The sequence below is a fragment of the Pinus tabuliformis genome, chromosome 5_2 (genome assembly GCF_031772625.1).
Source record: "Pinus tabuliformis cultivar Carrire ecotype Pingquan chromosome 5_2, CPIR1, whole genome shotgun sequence".
In the NCBI taxonomy this organism is placed as follows: domain Eukaryota; kingdom Viridiplantae; phylum Streptophyta; class Pinopsida; order Pinales; family Pinaceae; genus Pinus; species Pinus tabuliformis.
In genome coordinates this window covers 156,656,385-156,677,787 of record NC_142306.1, presented here as the reverse complement: position 1 = coordinate 156,677,787, position 21,403 = coordinate 156,656,385, and the positions used below count along the sequence as shown (strand labels likewise).

Sequence of the window (21,403 nt, the reverse complement as noted above, 5' to 3'; positions counted from 1 at the left end):
TCTAAAATCATCCTATCCTTCCTAATCTATTTCACTCTCATCCTATCTGTCCACTACTAGAATATGCCATGGCGTTAACTATACCAGCAAAACCAATCATAAACCTCAAGGGTGACAAGCCACAACGTCGACTATATTGCCCTAATTTCCCAGTAGGCATCTGGCAGTCATCATCATCTGTCTAGGGCAGCGTGACTCGCACAGTTCTCCCATGACTCCAGGTTTTGGAGGATAAACAGTGGGCAACACCTCCACCCCTCCTAGTAGGACCAAGGTCAACACCCTATCATGGAATCTCATTAAGCCTCAATTGTTCTTGTAGTTTTGTTATGACGCAGTCGGTTCAATAACAATAATATCTGCAATGGGAACACTTGTTCACACATTATAACATATGCATCAATATATCCAAAACCAATTGTATTAAGATAATAGTTTTTGTGCATTCCTAATATGTTGCCATTTATGATATTGGTCTTCGAGTACATATAACATATTTGGCTATGTCTAGCCAATATATCTCTAAGTTAGCTTTCACATTTAAGTAATCAAGTGTAGTCATTCTTTTCATTCCATCTCATCGTTCATCTTGATACGTAAAATAAAATGTATAGACATCACATCCATGACATAATTCATATTAGTATCCATGTATCAGCAATGTTAAGCATATAACATACTTTATATTGGTATACATGTACCAACAACATTAAGCATAATAATTTGAAATATCATTCTTACTGGTAACTTTTCATAGTTATAGAATTGTGAAAAATGATAGTCTCAAGTATCCAGCCAAAATAAATAAAAATATACAAATAAGGTTTTAAGTGCTTCAAAATCAACACAAGTTAGGGTATTTCTGGCATATGGTCTCTATGTCTTCCCAAGCAGCCAATCCAAGACTATACTTGTCCCTCTGGACCTTAACTTGGTCTACCGGGCGTTTCTTGAGTTGTCGAACCCTACGTTCCGATATACATAATGATTTGACCAAAATGGTTCCCCCGTCCGATACATGCAGTTTCTTTCATTGAAGGTTATGCAATTCGTTAGCTATGTAATGTCTCTGTACAAATACATGAAAAAAATTATGAATTTTATGCAAGTGGGGTGGCAGTGCAAGACAACAGGCAACATGTCCAACTTTTTCCAGAACTTTAAATGATCCAATAAACCGGGGTGACAACTTTGTTCTTTTCCAAACCGGATGGTGCTCTGTTTGGCCTAATGCAGATAAAAACTTGATCCCCTACTTCATGATTCCTATCTGTCCTGTGAGCATCAACATAGCTTTTTTGTCTATCTTGTGCTTCCTTTAACCGTTGTCTAATTTTTTTACCTGCTCTTCCATCTCTTGAGTTAATTCTGGTCCTACTATCACTCGGTCCTCTAACCTTACCCAACTTAGCGGTGTTCTACAAGGTCTTCCATATAATTCTTCAAATGGAGGCATTTTGATTGAACTGTGGTCACTGTTATTGTATGCAAATTCAACCAAGGGCAAGTACTTTTTCCAATGTGTTTGTTGGTGTTGAAATATGTAACTAGGTTTGGTCTTCATAATGGCATATGTAATCGTGATTTTATGTATTTAATGAAAAGAGAAAAATAAATTTATTATGTGTTCTTGAGGCATGGGTTTCATTCTCAAGAGAAATTTAATTTTAGGTCAAGCAACCATTGAGTGCTTCTAGGTTTGTCATAGAGTCAAGTCGGCCTCAAGATAAAAATTTGTACCCCTCATAAGCCTATAAATAAGAAGGAATTCGACCTCATTTGCACACTCACTCAAGCAAGTTCGATCTCCTCAAGATAGAAGCTGGAAAAGGACGAAGAAGAAGAAGAAGATCAAGATTGATGTTTTTGGGCCTCTCTCTCTCTCTCTCTTTTTCTACATGGTTCAACGTATGGTTCGCAGTCATGAGAACTGAGATTCAACTCTATGACTCATCGTTTTACATCGATCTAAAGGATGCCATCAGTTGTTTTGAATAGAGGCAATGTTTTATGATGTCATCACACAATAAATCGCACTTTGTATGGCTCGAGGATTTTGTGTCGTATGGCTTCGTTCACATTTGTTTGGCATAGCTCGTATATGATCATACTATGTGTAGCTCAATCGTCATATACTATATATTCTGACTCAAAACAGGCTCAATCATTTTGTTTAGCCTTTCCAGACATAGTGACACTATAATTCTGACCTTGACTGAAGTAGTTTGGGCTCTATTTAGCATTACATAAGACAGCGGTTCAGCGTTGATACTATTGTATTCAACAACTATTAATGACGGTCTACGAATAGTAGGTAATATGGTGACTCAGTGATATCAATGTGGTCGACCTATTTAAGGAATCAATGCTCTATGAAAGAAGGACAAGATAAAAGCTAATGCAAAGTGACGGATATGACAATCAGAATTTGATAAATAGCTAGCATGTACCCATGTGACAATGATCTCACTTGTGACTCATGGCTCGAAACCTCTGACTATGTCTTGAAGTATGAGCGTTGGCAATGAAATAAGCATTGCCATGTACAACAATATAATTGGAAATTGACCACGATAACATGACAATGATTAGAATTATGGTCACAGTGACAACATTTAATTGAAAATAAAATTGTGATCCACGATGACAATGATAGACGCATGATTGTAACCGAATGGCTTTCATGGTGGTTTAAATCATTTCGAAGAAGTACAATGACATTGGTAGAATTGATAGAGAATAGTTCTCTCTCTTAAAGAAAGAAAGGAATGACATTTGAAGAATGGCATAGCTCTGCATAAAGACAAATTTGGAAGCTCAACAAAAGAGAAGTTGAGGCATATGTTGAAGAAGTGTTGACAAGACCAAATCTTTGGAGGTATGGTTATATTGAAGAGTATGTACAATGTTTATATATATCTCATGTTAAGTGTCTAGACTATGGTTATGATCATTACAAAGGGTCTGTAAGAGTCTTTAGGGTTTTCCAGTTAATCTATTGCATATCTTGAGATTCTAGGGGTTGTAGGTTTGTAAAAGTCTTGAAGAATGTTGAAATTTAGGGATTTTGAACTAAACCTAGGATTGAAAACCCTCACCCTAATTGATTGTTCTCTCTAAAAATACCCTAGCACTTAAAATAAAACATCTAGGGTTTGTAGGTTTGAATTGTTTAAGCATAATCTAGGGTATATGGTAAAACGCTAGCAAGGGTTGAATTGAATAAAACCTCGGATTTAAAATTAGAACCCTAGGGTTGATGTTTCTATTGAAAGTAAAAAAAAAACCTATCAAGGGTTGGATCAAGAAATATAGGGTTTGTAACTAAAACCCTAGAAGTACACCGTCTGAGAAACATGGGAACCCTAGATTGACAAAATTGACATCATGCTTTTGTCTTTGCATATTTTGCTTTGTTGTACTTGTCGATAAAAAGTGCAAGTACATAATAAAGGAAGCAAAACGAGAAGGATGGAAGAACAAAGTTGAGCAAGACTCATGCTTGATGATGACTCCTTGACGATGAGGAGCATGATGGAAAGAGGGAACTGTAAAGACCCTAATGAACATAATGTTGAAGCTTCCAACCGATGAGTTCGATGAAGCAAAATCTTGTTGCAATATGAAGATTAAGCGTGCAAAGAAATGTTGATTTTCAGAGGGAGCATATAGCATAATTTGACACCTTTTCCAAGAAGTTGTTATAATTTGACAACTCTGATATTGATGATCTGCTTGGGATATGACTTGGATCCCTGGTAGGTCATATTGCAAAAGCCCATGAAGAGGCTGGAAAGAGAACTCATTTGATCGACATCAAATATGGTCTCCTGAAGAAAGAAAGAGAGTTGACAATGACAACTCCAAGGAAGAAGATATTGTAGCTTGCTAATCAAGTTCGATCCATGGGCACCCTGATTAAAATGAATGCATGGAGAAAGATTCTTATACAATATGGAGATGGATCATGCGAAAGGATGTTGATCTCAAAGGATTCAAGTAAGAAAATACTTTGATGAAAGGGGCCATCATGATAAGGTAAGTCTAATATTAATTTTTGATATTGGTTATCTGGTTGACATATTGTTTTGCTACCTAGAAGGATGTTCCAAAAATACATAATGACAGTTAAGGAAAGTTCAACTATTGATATTGAACTCAATTCAAAGAACATATGGATTGAGTGAATGGTTTTGCCTAAAGGATTATGTAGTCAAGGTGTTTACATCATTATCACCTTGGGATTGAAAGGTAGCAATATAAGAGGATAACCTAATGTTCATGAAGATCACTTTCATGTTTAAAAGGAAATATGATAAGGTTCAATATAATGCCTTTATTGACGATAACTAAAGGAAAGTGATACGAAAGGTTGATGGCCTGAATCATGTCACAAGATTGAAGGAAAAAGATGGCTCCATAACATCCAAGAAGAAATAAGCTCAATATGATGAGATACAATAGAAAGAAGGATCTATGCAACAACTATCTCCATGAAGAACGGGAAGCTGATAAACGTATGAAGACAAGCTAGAGAGCTTGTGGTTATGACTTCCCAATTGAAAGGAAGTGAAAGAATCTCCTCTATGTTTTAGAGGGAGTAAGAAGTCTCCTTAAATAGGAGCAAGGATCTATTCCCTGATCAAGTGGGAATGAGGATATCCTCCCTGGTTGAGAGGGAGTGATGATGGACATTGTATTCTCTTCTATCATGTGTCATGCACTAGGCCAAGACTAACAATCATACGTCTAAGTGAAGGCCATGGTAGGGAGAATGGAGGATTGGATAAGCATCTGTGATCTCCTAGAGGATAAAAAATCCAAGATAGGAGGTATTTGTGTTGACCGACACTCTTTGAGGATTGGACAAGTATCCAAGATAAGAGTGGTCAAAGAGGATCAATATTCTTTAAGGATTGGGAATCCAAGATAAGAATAGTCCTAAAAGGACATACCTAGTGAACATCCAGATGGGTATGTACCTTGAAGAGGTAGTGTGGTATTTCACGTAAAGCCTCCCAACATTATGCTCTGATATAAGAAGAGTTTGTCAAGTTAAGGCCTTACTATGTTGACAATGTTGGTCATGATGTTGATGCTTAAAAATGGCTTACCAATCCAACTCTTCTTATGAGAACTCTTCAGTTTGAGAATATCCTTGTACTAGGTGTACAATTATGAATACCTCCCTAGTTAAGAGGGAGTGTTGGAGAATGTAACTAGTTACGGTCTTCATAATTTGTACCATTATGTATTTGATGTAAAAAGCAAAAGAAAAGAAAAAGAAAAATTATTATTATTTTCTAGACAAGCATATTCTTCATGTTTCTAGGTTTTTGAGTCAAAGTCCTATTTGGACATATTGTAAAAAAAAAAAAAAATTTAAATATGTAATTTTAGGTCAAAAAACCCTCTAGCTGCCAAGTTCGCCTAAATGACAAGTTGGCTCTGCCCCAATGGACGTGTCTATTCACACCCCCTCTAAACTATATAAATAGAGGGAAGATGGAGCTCATTTGAACACTCACACTTGATTATTTATGGTCTGAAATATCGTAGAGAGGACGGAGAAGAAGTGGAGGTTGAAGTCCAAAGAAAAAAGTTTCTCTTGAGCTAGGGTTTGTGGAAGATCTGCCTTGATACTTCTCTTGTTGTTGCTCTCTCGCTGATGGATCTGCTGGAAAGAAGAAAGGCTTAACTTGGCATCTAGAGATGGAAGTTTTCTATGGTTATGGGGTTTGGATATCTCATTTGACTTAATTCTATAAGAAGAGAAATTTATAGGTTTTCCCCTTAGAGGGATTTTTGCCTGGCTTGTAGCCTATATCTTGTGTTCTATTGTCTTTTGTGATCTTCATGTTTTATGGTAATTGCTTGATGAAGAAAGAAAACATAATAATAAGAATGCTAATAGTCTCACAAGTAATTATCATGTAATAAAAATCCTAAATGATAAGATGAAAAACCTCCTGATTTCCAACAATATTTGTATTTTTCCTCATAGGGCCATTATCCCAGTAAAGGAGCCATTGTATGTTGAATATTATTACTAATGAATCAGCAAATTTGAAGGGAAAAATATATGTGTGCATGTGTTTGAGATTGGTATATTATTTCGCTTTCGTAGTTATATTTTATTTAGGTGTTAAAATCTCAATAATGCTTTTTAATCAATAGATTTGTAATAATAATCAATTTACAGCAAAGAATCTAATAGGTAAATGATTAGCAAGGAATTGTTAAGGAATTGCTAATCAATTTAGCTTAGGAATTAACAATAATCAATTTATAGCAAGGAATTGCTAAGGATTTTTGGAAATATATCCAGGATCAACACTCAATTTTGTTTCAATGGAAACTTCATTAGGAAGCAACATTGTCGGGAGATTCATGATACATAGTGCTTTTTGCTTTCTCGGGAATTTGGCATTGCCTTAGAATCACTACATTGGGGAGCAGATTTGTTGGGAGATCCATGATACAAAGTGCCTTCTACTTTCCCACAAATTTCGCATTGCCTTAGAATCACTACATCATTCACTTGTCGGAGGTGAAGATGCAAGTATGACTTTTCTAATGAGATCAATTCATTTCATTCCTTTTTTCATGTTTGGTGGGAAGAGGTATGTTCGCAGTTGTTAGCTAAAGTCTATATTTGATTAAATATGCTAAAGAATTAGATGCTTTAGCATATTTGGATTTTATTTCTGCCCTAGTAGCGTTGAAGAAGAAGATATGAGTCATCTTTGTACATGCCCTTCCACCTTTATTCTCACTTATGTAAACATATTTATCTCAATATAAAATGTATGTTTCAACCAAAAAAGCTCAAGACACATCTAAAGGGACCACATTGAAATTTACTTCATCGACATAATCAACTAAGACGGTTAACTTCACATTGCATTGGTACAAACCCTTATTCTTACTAAGCCATCCCAAGGAGTAGCGTTCAAGATACACCACTATAGGCAAATTATGCTCTTGACTAATACTTTTGATATTAAATCTTATTGGTTTCCAGTATCAAAATATATAGTAACAAATTCCTTAATGTGGGTGCCGATGGAAAATAACTTCTTAGTCATTATGCCATTGGAATGAATGGTCGACATCAAAGAAATAACTTCTTAGTCATTATGCCATTGGAATGAATGGTCGACATCAAAGAAATAAATTTTTAGTCACTGTGCCATTGGAATGAATGGTCGACATCAAAGAAATGCCTTTGATTATAGAATCAAGAATTGATAACTCATTTTGACCGTACTTTGTGTATGCAAACTTTTGGCAGTTCTCCAAATGTAGTCTCCAACAATCTTCTTTTGAATGCCCTTTGCACTAATAGTAATTGCCCAAAGGAATTTTTTTCTTCATTGTGAAACTTCCTTTCTTCAATGTCCTAGAGTTGCTCTTCGTCTACACAGTGCCTCGTAATGTCTTCTTCTGCACACTATCCTTAAAACTAGTCTTCTTTCCCCAAGCGGAATCAACACTAACACCATTGTTTGGCTTCCTACAATTAATCTTGGCATACACTAACTTCATCCTACAACAAGCACCTTCTAGAGTGCAAATGTTGAATATCTCAAGTACCTCCTAGATTTAGATGACCAATACAACAGTGAACTTGGTGATTAACTTAGATTCTTCATCCATCCTCTCAATTGAGTGGTATAATGGTTGAATTCTTTGATAGAGACATCTAAAGATTGATTCGACTTCTATTACAAGGACTACAATTGTTTTTGTTTCTCCTTACCACAGTTGATCATATAGAACTTGTCTTGGACCAAAATTTTAAACCCATCCCACATCACAATTTGAGTGGTGATTAGGGTCTATCTACGTTGACATAAGTAATCACATCAAAGCAAAAAAGCCTCTCCATGCATTCTCAACGTTGTGAAGGCAACCGTGTACTCATTTATGCATTGTTGCACATCATAATAGAAATCAAGTTATCTCAATGAGTTGTTAATTATAGAGCAACTATCTAACTAGGGAAAAAAATTCCTTCATCTCCACTTTGAGTGAGGGTCCCAAATTTGACAACGAAGAAAAGGTGTTGCTCAATATCAAACATTTTTCCATCAATGTTTCCCATTTGGTCATTAAGATTAGCAAATCCTTGCTCAAGCACTTCAATTCAACACTACAAATTATCTTCCATCTCTAGAGCAATTCCTTACCCTAAATTGTGCATGAAATTCCTACAATTACATTGAAAAATATGATATGCTACCAATTTTATAGAAAACGAGGGAGTACACTCACAAAAATACTATAACCTCAACACAAATTATGGAGTTTAATTATCCATACACACTTTGTAATTATAGCATGAAAAATAAAGTTCACATTCATCAAACAAACATTTCATACTCAATGGCATCTATGTTTGGGTAGCAAATCAACTTAAATTTTATTAATAAAGTTAAAAAGTATGGCAAGATATATGAACATGAGGCCTCTAAGAAAAAAAGCCCAATTCATCCAATCCCATTTACAATGTTACAAGGTGTATAAATAATCTGAGGACAAAGTGATTTGTCTTTCTTCTATTCATATTCCATATAATACAATAATTTACATTAACTTTTCGAACAAGGGGAGACACCTTTTGAAGACAACTCATCACAACTATTGGAATTCCATGCACCCACTCATTGAGTTGTTAATTCTCCTATAAACCTAGCACCCGGCAAACCATTGACCTAGCAGATTCCAGATCAATTGAATGAATGCATAGTTAGGTTTTTAGCATTAATTAGTGGAAGCAAAAACATAACCAATCTCAAAATTTAACACAATAGATTATGCCCAATCAAATCAGTTCATCATTAAAAATATTTAAAACCTACTTGTGTTCCCGTCCTAGGATAATAGCCCAACAGAGGAAATACATGTACAACATCTAGATTTCATCCAGCTAATCAAGTCATCCTTGGTTTATCTGGATTTCCTTGTTGCCCCCTTCCTCGAACCCAACACACTCACTGAGATGCCTCTCTCAATCTTTTGTTGTTGTATGTTGTATCTTCTCTCTCTCCTTAGCCTTGCTTTTATAACTTTTCATTAAGCTAAATCTTAACCCTAATCTCCAAATTGATTGACGACTGAGATTAGATCTCGTCCCATTTGAGATCAAGGGTTGAGATTAAAACATAATTACTAAAGTAAATACTTTACTTTTTCTAATGTTTCTTTAGCTCAATTAGCCAACATAATAATTATGTGTTTTTCCTAAGTTAAAACTTAGGCTAAGTTACAAATGCAACTTGCTCACACTAGAGCAAGTGTCTAATAAGGAGATCTTGGCGGCTTGTACACGCCTAGACACTTAGGCTTGTACAGAAGTACCTACCCGAGCTACAAACATCAACACTCCCTCTTAGCGAGGGAGTACTTTTGCCTCCTGGAACTGGCTTCAATTCTGGAACTGCATCCTTCGTCTTAGCTACTCCCTCTGAATTGGAAGCCTTCCCTGCCACTTGGTTTGGAAACATCCTCGAAGTCATGCTCCCCATTGACTAGTTCCTGGAAGCCTACTACTCCTGAACATCTTGTAACATCATCTCATACCAAGAGACCTTCTTGACTGATTTGGAGGAATCTCACTGCTCTGCTTCTTGCCAATGCTCGAATAGGTTGGCCCTTTAGCGGCTAGCCTATACAAGTTGCTCTCTTTAACTCCAATGACATGTCCCTCATCAAAGTTAGATCTCATGGGTTTGATTAGTGTCTTTCCATCATGGAATGCTACACAAAACCCCTTTTTCCCCATCATAGAGACTGAGAGCAAACACCACTTGAGTTCTAGCGCCCATAACACATCCTTCACTTCCATCCTACCTCCTCACTCAAGTTGAAATACCATTGTTCCAACCAATGTTTTAAAACTCCGACTTCGACACCGACTCGGCCGAGGGTCGACTCCAACTCCGACTCTGACTCTGTATCGACTCGGCGGCTCGATTTCAATGACTCGATCGTTGTAAAAAATACATTAAATATTTATTTTTTTATAAAAAAACATAATTTTAAAGATTTTCATTCATATTTCCAAACACAGCATTAGAATATAGATGGAAGACAACATATGATCAAAGTAGGCTCATGAATATATCCATTATATCAAAATGGCACCCAGTGCACTGTCCAATACATACATGATCAAAACAAAAACACATAACCAAGAAGGCTAGAAATGGCGTCTACAACAAAAATAAACTGTGACTAGTACTACTAGCTAGTACCTACTGCCAGAGGAGCCAAGATCATGTGGATCAATCTCTGGATCATCATCAGAGTCAGACAACAGGTATATAAAAGTTCAAATGGGACCTAAATTTGTTCTACTGTAAGAGTTTCTAATATATTATGTTTCATTGGTTTCCATGGTGGCCAGGAAATATATTTCTATTCTAAGATTCAAAAGATCCTTACTATGTATATGCATCCAAGTACAATCAACTAAGCTTTAGCCTTTTCCAAAAACTGCTCTACAAAACCATTACAAACCACTAAGAAACTTTGGTTAAGAGGCTTCTGTCCATTTTAACCATCATAGCTTCTACTGCTAGCAACCCAGAACAAATCTCTCTCAGGCTAAACAATTAATTAAAAAAAAAAAAAATCGATGTTTTTTATGTGCCTAGGTCGCTGTATGTAACCCGGTCGGGTTAATACAGACTCGGCTGAGCCGGTCGGGTTAATACCGAGCCGGTCAGCTCGGTATTAACCCGGCTGGCCGAACCGAATACTTGGCCGAGTCAAATTTTTGAGGCCTGGCTCGAACCAACTCGGCCGAGTCGGTTCTGAGCCGGCCATTTCTTAATACACTGGTTCCAACCCCCTTTACCACATGTTTGGCATCATCACCAAACTCCACATCCAACTCTGAGTCCTACTCAGTCAAGTTGCCAAATTGTCCCCATGCTCTTGTCATATGTCTCGTGGCTCCACTCTCTAGTAGCCACGCACCAACTGGTAAGATGCTCGAGGAAAGGTAGGAAACAAGCGATAACTTCATTTCAAACTTCCTGGAAAACTCCTCTTGATCTTCTATCAACGTAGCTACACTTGAATCTGTGGCCTTTCCTCATTTCTTCCTCTCTGGACACTATGAAGCATATTTCATTGTCTTACAACATGAGAAACACTTGACCTTGGTCCAGTCCTCCTTCTTCAACAGTGAAGCTGACTCCTCACTCCTACTCAAACTCTTTCCTTTTCCCTTTGCCATCAGAGCCACATTCTCATCATCTTCCTGCTTGTTGATCTTGCCCTTTGACTGTAACCTAATTTCCTCTTGTATGCAGTCATCCCTTAGCCTATCAAATGTGGGTAGTTTATCTCAAGCACAGACTCCTTTGAAAAACAGATCCTACGTCTTTGAGAACCTATTCAATGCCACAATTACTAGTTCTAAGTCTTCTACCTTTTCACCCATTACTACGAGTTGATCACGAATCTGCGTGATCCTCATCAATAACTCATAACTGATTCAAACTTGGTCATCTGTGTCGTTCAGATTCCTTCAATATCATCTTCAAGTTTACGGTTTTGCTTTGGTATAATCCTACCAAGGCTTCGAACATCTCTTGGCTATTTGCTTCTTGGTTAAGTCAAGAATCAAATGATCCTTCACAACATTCAAGAGTGCTCTTTATGCTTTTATCTCCCTCTTTGATAGGATGGCCTTCTCCTAAGGATCTAACGGCTCCAAGATCTTGGTCTAAACAATCTCCCCAAGATTGTTTTCCTTGAGAACCAAAGTTACCCTAGCCTTCCAAGGTAGGAAGTTTGAAGTTCCATCTAATATGTCTTCAAACCGAAGACCTACTATAGTCATATTTCCAAATCTCGCTGATGTATTTCTGAAGAATTTTTTAACTTGTCCTTTAGGCACCCAAATATGATTATGACTAATACAGTCTTTTGTACCCTCTGCTTGACCACCACACTGCTATCTGGTGGTTGATAAACCTATGCAACACAAATATCCATTACCAGGTTGTAGAAAGGGTCTACTAGCTTTGTCACCTTATCCACCTTCTCGATCTCCTTATGCTTCTTGAAGTAAGCCTACTATTGCTTGTGGTTATCTACCACTTGTTTCTATGAGAGAGAACCCTTGGTCAACTCCATTGCTCGTTTTCCCCATTGCTCCGCCTCTCACACTATCGTCTAGTGGTTTCCTGTGCATGTGGGGCTATTGTTCCTTAACACCTATACACAGTCCTATCACCGTCGCATTTTCATTTTGTTGATCGGTTGGCATATTTGCAAGCTAATTGTCTCGGTGTATGCCTTGGCCGGTTAGTCTGAACCCTACTGTTGTCAGTGTCTTTTGGTAGCCCGATGTTGCTGCAGTCGTTGAATCTTTCGATGCTCGATCAATCGACTCCCTTTCTCTCGGCTTGTCTCAACCCTTCACCTACGTAGGGGGTTGGGTCTGACTGCGGCATCACAACTATTGGACATAACTGTCATCCTTTTTCTCTTTTTTTCTTATTTTTTTATATATACTTGCAACAAACTTTGAATTCGGCCCCTGGTGTATTTTCATCCATACCATTGTGTGGATTCCATAGGGCCAAGATCCTTCACCCTTAAAAAAAGATTCACACCATACGATCACAGCCAAACCTGGCCCTAATGATCCTGTACAAATCTGGCACCTTGAGATCGGTTCTCAAAGTTTATTGCTCTAATACCATGTTAATTCTCCTGCAAACCTAAACCTAGCAACCAGCAAACCATTCACCTAGCATACTACAAATATACTGAATGAATAAACAACTAGGATCTTAAAATTATTAGTGGGAGCAAAAATGTAACCAATCTCAAACATTGACACAATAGATTATGCCCAAACAAATCAGTGCATCATTAGAAATATTCATAACATACTTGGACTCTCGTTCTGGGGTAATGGCCCAACTGAGGAAATACATGTACAACAATTGGATCTGATCCAGCTAATCAAGCCCTCCTTGGTTGATCTGGATCTCCTTTCTACCCCCTTCCTTGGACCGAACATACTAGCGCATCACACTCCTCACTGAGATGCCTCTCTCAATCTTATGGTTTTGTATGGTGTATCTTCTCCCTCTTCTTATCCTTGCTTTTATAACTTTAGTTGAGCAAAATATCGAACCCTAATCTCCAAAGTGATTGAAAATCAATATTAGATCTCGCCTCATTTTAGATTAAGGGATAAGCTTAAAACATAATTACTATGATAAATACTTTACTTTTTCTAATGTTTCTTTAGCTCAATTATCAAACATAATAATTATGTGTTTTTCCAAAGTGATTGACAACCAACATTAGACCTCGCCTCACTTTAGATCAATGTCTAAGATTAAAACATATATACTAAAGTAAATACTTTACATTTTCTAATGTTTCTTTAGCTTAATTAGCCAACATAATAATTATGTGCTTTTCCTAAGTTGAAACTTAGGCCAAGTAATGCAACTTGCTCACACTAGAGCAAGTGTCTAAGGAGATCTTGGGCGACTTCTGCATGCCTAAACACTTAGGCATGTGCATGAGTACCTGCCCAAGCTACGAACATCAACATGAGTTGTCCAATTCCACATGCACACCCAAATTATTTTTAGTTGTGGCGTTTGCAATGAAACCAGCACACTAGGTTGCATGCAAAATATAAGACGGACAAACTTTTGTCATGTGCAACTGGGTCATGGCTCTATATAGTGCACCCTAACTTTTTAGTGCATTCGTAACCAAGCACTATCTACAACTATGAACTACACAAGGGGCTGGTCACTGCAATGTGCACCCTGCATTGATTCTTCTATGCTACTCCACACTTCTGATACAACAATCAATTCTGCATGCCCCTGCATCGATTCCCGTCGAACTTTTCCTTAGCACAACTCCAACTAGCATGGACTTAGACATTTCAATTCCTTTAAGATCACCTTTATTAAGTTAATTCTGGAGCCTAGGGATGAATTATTTATTATGAATTAAAAACGCATTCCCTTGTTCAATCTTTCCTACAAAATCTTGGCCTTGAGAATCTAGGAAGCTCTGTCTACTGAAACATGAACTACCCAAACTGGATTCATCCCTAGGAGAAAATGTTGAATTCTGCATCAAAAGTTAAGTATTATACCAATAATTCTACTCAGAACTTTCCATCAGCATTGATTGTCTTACGATAGAATTGAATAGGACTCTATTAAATTCATGTTGAAAGCATTATAAGGATGGTTAATGTTAATTTTCTTAGGATCCTTCTGCTCAATTAGAAATCAAGGAAAGATTTTATTGAGAAAATTCACTTGCAGAGACCTATCAAGCAAGGTTGCCCTCTTGCAGCACCCCTTTTTGTATTGTCAACTATGGATGTGTATTATGTTGTAAGAGACATCTCTGCAACGCACACCCGCCCACCCCCAGCCAAAGGGTGATTGTTTGGAGTGACTAGACCTTCAATTTGATAATTACAATTCAATTTTTCCTGAGTTCTCTAAAATATATTTTAAGTTACATATTTTCTATCTTCATCTTCAAAAGTTGGCTGGATAAATCTAAGCTTATTTCTTGGTGACAATCCCACCCCCACAGATTTGGGTCATCAAGCAGGGTTGGAAATTAACCATGTGCATCTTTTCATGTTTAGCATTAGAGTGATCTTGGCACTCCCAATGTTAATTGGTTGTAGATCCTAGTACCACTGACCTATTCCTTGGTCATTTGTGGACATTAATAAGATTATCTCATCTTCCACTTTCATTCAAAATTTAAATAACCATTTGGTCATTTGTGGGCATTAATAAGATCATCTTATCTTCCAATTTCATTCAAAATTTAAATACTCTCTTGCGTTGAAAGTTTCCCCAAAAGAGATGCGGAATTGATTTTTGGAAAAATTCAATGCTAAGCTAACTTAATAGACAAAGGGTTTTCCCCTTGGAAAGTACATATCAAATGTGTCAGAAAGCACTATTTGCATTTCATATCTATTATGATTCTTGTTGGTTGTTTAACAATGGTTATTTTGGTCATGTAAAGAAGATTAAGTGACTATTTATGGTCAGATGAAACAAGCCACTTAACAAGAAAGAGACATTCAGTCGCTTGGAGTCTTTGTATCCTTTCTAAAAGTAAAGATGGTTTGGGATTAAGGAATATCAGATTTTAAGGAGATGGATTAGCCTCTAAATGGATTATCAAATCTATTTAAGAATAACCTTAGAAGGTGGATCTTCCTAAGAAACAAAATTTACAAGTAGAATACGATTCCCTGATTTGCTGTTTGACACCCTTCTGATGTCAAAGTGGTTGGTTCCCTAATTTTTAACTCAATAGGGAAATCTCAGTTTCTTTTCAAATCTTTTTTTGTACCTCTTATTTTTTAATAGTAATACAGTTTTTTTGTCAAAGGATCTTCACTTGAGCAGTTTGGTGAGCAATTTGTTTCCCCAGCTGCGTGGGTTCAAGTTTCCGGAGACATGTTGTAACTGGCCCGTTTGTGGCATTTGTGAAATAGGTGTATCTGGTGTAATAGTGATAGGCTGGCAGCCGATCTTTCGAAGTTAGCGATTCTCTACAAATTCTCGTTTCACTCAAAAAAAATTAATACTCGAAGTTGTTTTGCAGATAGAAGCTTGAGGTGGAATTTATATCATGATGGAATCCCCTCACTTTGGTTAGAGCTGTTTTAGGCTTTCAGCCTTGAATGGTTTCCATGGGGTATTGCTAACTTTAGTCATGTGTGCTCTAATTGAAGGCTTGGTGCTTTTGGAGTGAACATAGGCTAAGATATGATCTAAAAGAAGATGATAGAAGAACCTATATTATCTTGTTCTCAGGTCTTTGATTCTAGTATGTATAGGTGCAATGGATCTCTTAAACCTTGGGGTGTGGAATTAGGAGTTGGTTTTTGCATTAGAATATTTTGCTAGACTCTAGAAGAAACCACTTGAACCGAAAAGGTCAAGTTTTAGACAGTTAATTATTTGGAACAAACCCAAGTGATCTTTAAACACAATAAGGATGTTTGGGGTTGTGCATGTGCCAATCATCAGACCAATGTTGCCAACATCACGATAATATTGCGAAATTCCAATATTTTCCACTAGCCGATATTATTGCTGGCAAATGTCACGACATTTTCAGATGGTGATATAATATCCTAAATAATGCAATAATATTGTGCGATGATTGAAAATATTTCCTACACAAAGACTATGGTGCTTTAAGTCACTTTTTTATTTTGGGGGGGAGAGGGGTGGGGTGGTTGGCTCATTTTGGTATTTTTTTAATTTTACTGATATTTGGCAATATTTTTCCAATATTTGGCAATATTTACAATATTTTGCTTCTTCGTACCCTCCGCGATATTTTCACCGATATGATGTCAGCAACATTGATCATAATAGTGTCAAGCTACATCACCTATAATGGGGAAACAAGAGCAAGTTTCCAATATGATATGGGTTGTAAAAATGGCACGTTCAAAATATTAGAAAATGAGGAAAAAACACACTTAAATTATTGAAATTATTAGAAGTACGTTAAAAATAAAATATCAATATCATTACACTACTAATATTATTTAATAGAACATTATAAACATTGATGATACATTAAGTATGTATGATTGTCAAAATGCCAATGCAGCATTGGTTAACTAATGAGGGCAACAAAGTATTAAGACATCCAGCAGGGTTCCAATCTCGTAGTGGTTTGCCTGACCCTAATGGAATGAGATTCAAAGAGACGAGATTGGAAGCAAGTCTTGGATAACTTTGATGGAATATCTACCCCAGCCCTAGCTTATGCAGTGCAGTTCCATGGGGAATATTTTTTAAGTACTCCTAAAAAAATGTATTATTAATATATCATTATTTATTTGTTTGTGCATTAATAAAAAAATAATAATACATTAAGATTTCTAATGCATTAATAGTCTATAATGCATTATGTATGTATCATCGATGATGCATAAATAATGGCTCATTAAAGTACTTCTTGACATCAATGGCCATTGATAATATTAATGATGCATCAACATACATCAACCTGTGGTCTAGTGGCAAGTGAGAGCATTCGCAGTGATAGTAACTCGAGTTCAAAACCCTGGCTCACTCCCTACAAGATTGCAGTTAGCCAAGTCTTTTGAGATGTGGTTCATGTTAATACAACACCACAAATTCCCATGACAATGTGGGTGTTTCATTAGAGGAGGGTCACCCCATGCTAATGTAGTCATCTATGCAGATGAGGCCACACACAAGTCCTAGATGACTTTTATGGAATAGATACCCCTTAACCATGGCATCATAGACAAAGGTTACTAGTTATAAAATTGATCTTGTAAGGAGTTCCATACCCTTTTCAGTCAAAAGGGGTCCAATGGCTTTTCCCTCGGAGTCTTCTTCTCCTATATAGATTTCTAATCACTTGTCTCCAGGCTTGAAAAATGATCTTATAGGTTTGAAAGGGACAAAATGAAAGGTTAGTACTGGTGCAGATCTTGATTAAACAGGTTTGTTTTAGTTTATTGCTTTTATTTTGCACTAACAATGAAAAGAGAGAGAGGAACAGAGAGGAAGAGCAATGACTTCGGTTTGAAAGTCATGGTGTTCAATGTCTTTGTGCAGTTCTTTTTCCAACTAGATATGGAATAACTCGGTTTGCTGTTGAACTCTGTCAATTAACCTCTAAGATTTCTGCAACCCTCTAGTGTTCTTGAGAGTATCACAGGCAAAAGAGGCACCAGCTCCTTCACCACAGCAGAGAAGGCTTAGGGCTCAAAACTGATATCTATGACAGTCCAGTAAATCTTCCTGACCGTTAAGAGTATGCTATGCCAGAATTTAATACTCAACTGTCACAGTTGGGGATAATGTCCATGCTTCTCAATGTATTTTTTTATAGAATCAGTTTATGTATCTTTGGTTTAACCAGTATAGCCAGTCAGTTATAGTTCATAACTTCATTGCCATTGTTTACTGCCATGTGGCTGAATTATTACTCTTTGTTTAGTGGCAATTTTCTGTCTTCTGCTCAGCTTCAATAGTGTTATCTTGTGAGCAGCATAATCTTGCTTTTTGTCTTTTATTTTCAACATAAAAATAAAATTAAAAATAGAACCAAAAAAAGGGCAAAGATGAACCTTTTGCTTCCATGGAAAATCATGGTCAAATGCCAGCATGATAGATATGCAAATCCAAACAGATACAGATGTGATTTAGAGGAAATGCCCTTTGAATCACCAGTTGATAAAAATTAGAACCTCTCGTTGAACAATTTATTTGTTCACTAATTGTAACATTGATTCAATATTTCATTATTCATCTCATCAGCTGTTCATTGTTGAAAGATTATGTTGTTATATTCCATAACATTTGTGGACTATGATGCACCCACTAGGATTATATTGGTGTTAACCACCAAGATCTAAATCAACAAAATGGGCATCCTATAGTGATTGTTTTTTATGTTTTCACATGGAAATATCTGATATGTTACAAAATATTCAGCAAGATAAAACAAAGACATTCAGAATGAGACACTGCCCAAAAATATCTGCCTTTATAATTAACAGGGGAACAAAAGTACACCAAGCCAAACACAAAATTGCAAACAAAATAAGACACATTAATAGGTATTTTGACTGGACTATATAAGCAATTTCTTATACATCAAGCAAATTTAGTGAAAATCCTGCATGGGCCAAATGACACAAACCTGTCTACTTAAATCTTTTGCTTTATCAGCATATTTCCGAGATTCTGATGACAGACGACTAGACATCTGACTGACTTCTGCAAGAACAAAAGCCATCTGTGTGAGCTCTATGTCCCTCCTCCCCCCCCACCAAGCACAACAATAGAGGAAAAACAATAGGGGTCTTTTCTGGGGAAATGCATCCCCTCATGAACACAAAAATATAGTTTGAATTTTAAAAAACGAAAATATGACTGAAAATATGAATTCCTCTGTCAATTATCACCTTTCCATTTTATCTTTCCAACATAAACACAATAAGAGAAAAAGAAGAGAACAATTACTTGCTGAAGAAATGTATCCTATCAAACAAAATATATGATTAATATCATGAAACATGTAAATGGGTCTTTCAAATTCAATGTTTGCGAATATGAATTCCTTTGACATGTAGCAACCCCTTCCCTGCCTATCCACAGACAAAACAAAATTTGCACCATGTCATGGACAAAGATAAAAGCACTTCAAACGTTCAGAAGGAAACCACTTACGATCAAGCTTCTCCCCAACTCCCAACACTTCTTGAACATTGCGTGTCATTATCTGCTGAACTTCATATAGATCATCATTTAGTTTAGCAAGGTTCCGCTGTGTACGTGTGTCCAAGTACAGTTTCCTTGTCTTCTGAATAAATGTATCTATTAAAGAAGCCACAAGACCCAACCATGTGAGAACAAAAGAAAAAAGAAGAGTTCAAATTTTATGATTCCTTACTTGGGAAGTCAAAAGAGGAAAAAGTGAACTTACCAAATTTAATAAAAGCATATGGTCTTGCAACAGTTTCTACTTGAGACTGATACAACTTTTCAAACTCATTTTTGAGCTCCTCAAGGTACTGAAATGCAAGCTTCTTTGGATAAGAGCGATCACACATAGTTAAGTAACAAACACGAGCTTCAATGATATAGCTGAGAAGTCCAGTTAAGTTATACGTTGAAACTTGAGAGTGAATTATATATCAGTCAGACAAAACATGAATAAAAAAAAATTAAAGAAATGCTAAGATTCATGAACACAGAAATCAACTTAAATGTACAGAAGCTTAGTGTAAAAAACTAGATTATCTTGTTCATATCCACCACGAAATTTCAATATCAATGTCTACTTCGCCTTCAAAAATAATGGCATGGAGAATATTTCAGATAGAGAAACCAAATATTCTCCATCAGAGGTTCAATTTTACGAACTTTTGATGTGAAAAATGACTATTCAAATGCAAATCTATGACCTTTACTACATCATTCTCACCTCATTCACATGTACAACATTGACACTCACTAGGCATTAGACATGAATTTTACACATGGCATGCACAGTTATGGCGCATGTATGAGAAAAATGGAATAACTTGAACTGGGAATGAGCCATTGTAGACAATGTATTTGACCATAAACCTTAAGAAAATGGAAATATATTTCCAAGAAGTTTCTAAAAGTTTAAGCATATATGGATCAATGTTATCAGAACCAGACTGGTCATCGAACCGGTAGACCCCCCCCCCCGACCAGAAACCTGTTCGAAATACTGAGAGGGGGGCATAAATCAGTATTTCTTTCAATTGTTAATTAGCCAGTTAAGATTTTTCTTTGATTAGAAGCACAATATACCAGAACAAAGAAATAATAAAAAATAATTTTATTAATAAAGAAAGTGAGGACTCCAATCCTCTTCAACCTGTACAACAAAATCTCCAACTTCTTCAAGGCTCCAACCTTGAATGAGGACTCCAATCCTCAAATATCAATCCAGGCTCCAACTTGGTCTCTCACAAGGCTCCAACCTTGTATGAGGACTCCAATCCTCAAATATAAATCCAGGCTCCAACCTGGTCTCTCACAAGGCTCCAACCTTGTATGAGGACTCCAATCCTCTATTATAAATCCAGACTCCAACCTGGTCTCTGACAAGACTCCAACCTTGTATGAGGACTCCAATCCTCTATTATAAAATCAGGCTCCAACCTTAACTGCTTCAAATGACAAAAAGTCATCCAAAATACTTTCCCAATACTTCTCCAAAGCTGCATCCAAAACTTGCTCTAGAATGTCTTCAAATCTGTTCAAGGATGCTTCCAAAGGGTGCTTTTAAAGTCTTCAAAAGTGCTCCAAAGGTCTTCAAAATTTCTTCTAGTCTTTAACAATTCCTTCTATCTGAATTGACAGTCACTTCACCATGCAATCAGTAGGTTTCCTTTCTCAATTCTAATTACAGCCACCTGGTCTGTATTTGTCTTGTCTCCAATTGTCCAACAAATCAGCTCATGACTGTTCTCTGTACAATTGTTTCTGTCACACTAAAGTCTATCCTTAACCACTATTTCTTCAACACCATCTTTTGCTGTCCTTGACACCTTGCTATTCTTTTACTGTGGAAACCTACTTTCCACAGACCCAAATCTCATCCTCTAGACAACCTCTTAAAGAGGCTTGCTCTAGTCTTCTTTTATGTGCATTAGACCTCCATTAATAGTCCCCACATCACTGAATATTTCAAGTGTTGAAAATGTAGCGAGTAAAGGTCTTCTGACTTGTCCCTTAGCCAGTGAAAACCTCGATTTGTCCTTCTCTCGGTATGAATGCGAGCTCATGAGTTAGACTTCAGTTAGGATGGGTTTATTTCTAGT

At 36.7% G+C, this 21,403-nt stretch overlaps 1 protein-coding gene across 2 annotated transcripts in view; it reads right to left on the bottom strand.

Annotated features, from left to right (window-relative positions):
• Positions 1-21,403, bottom strand: part of LOC149157996 (25.3 kDa vesicle transport protein SEC22-1-like) — a 140,095-nt gene that overhangs the window by 28,733 nt on the left and 89,959 nt on the right. For both annotated transcript variants that reach the window (XM_089436079.1, XM_089436078.1), the window contains exons 3-5: positions 19,528-19,688; positions 19,272-19,418; positions 18,742-18,818 (exon numbers count right to left, since the gene is read on the bottom strand). In XM_089436079.1, the coding sequence (XP_089292205.1) occupies positions 18,742-18,818; positions 19,272-19,418; positions 19,528-19,688 (385 nt within the window). The remainder of the gene's footprint in view (positions 1-18,741; positions 18,819-19,271; positions 19,419-19,527; positions 19,689-21,403) is intronic.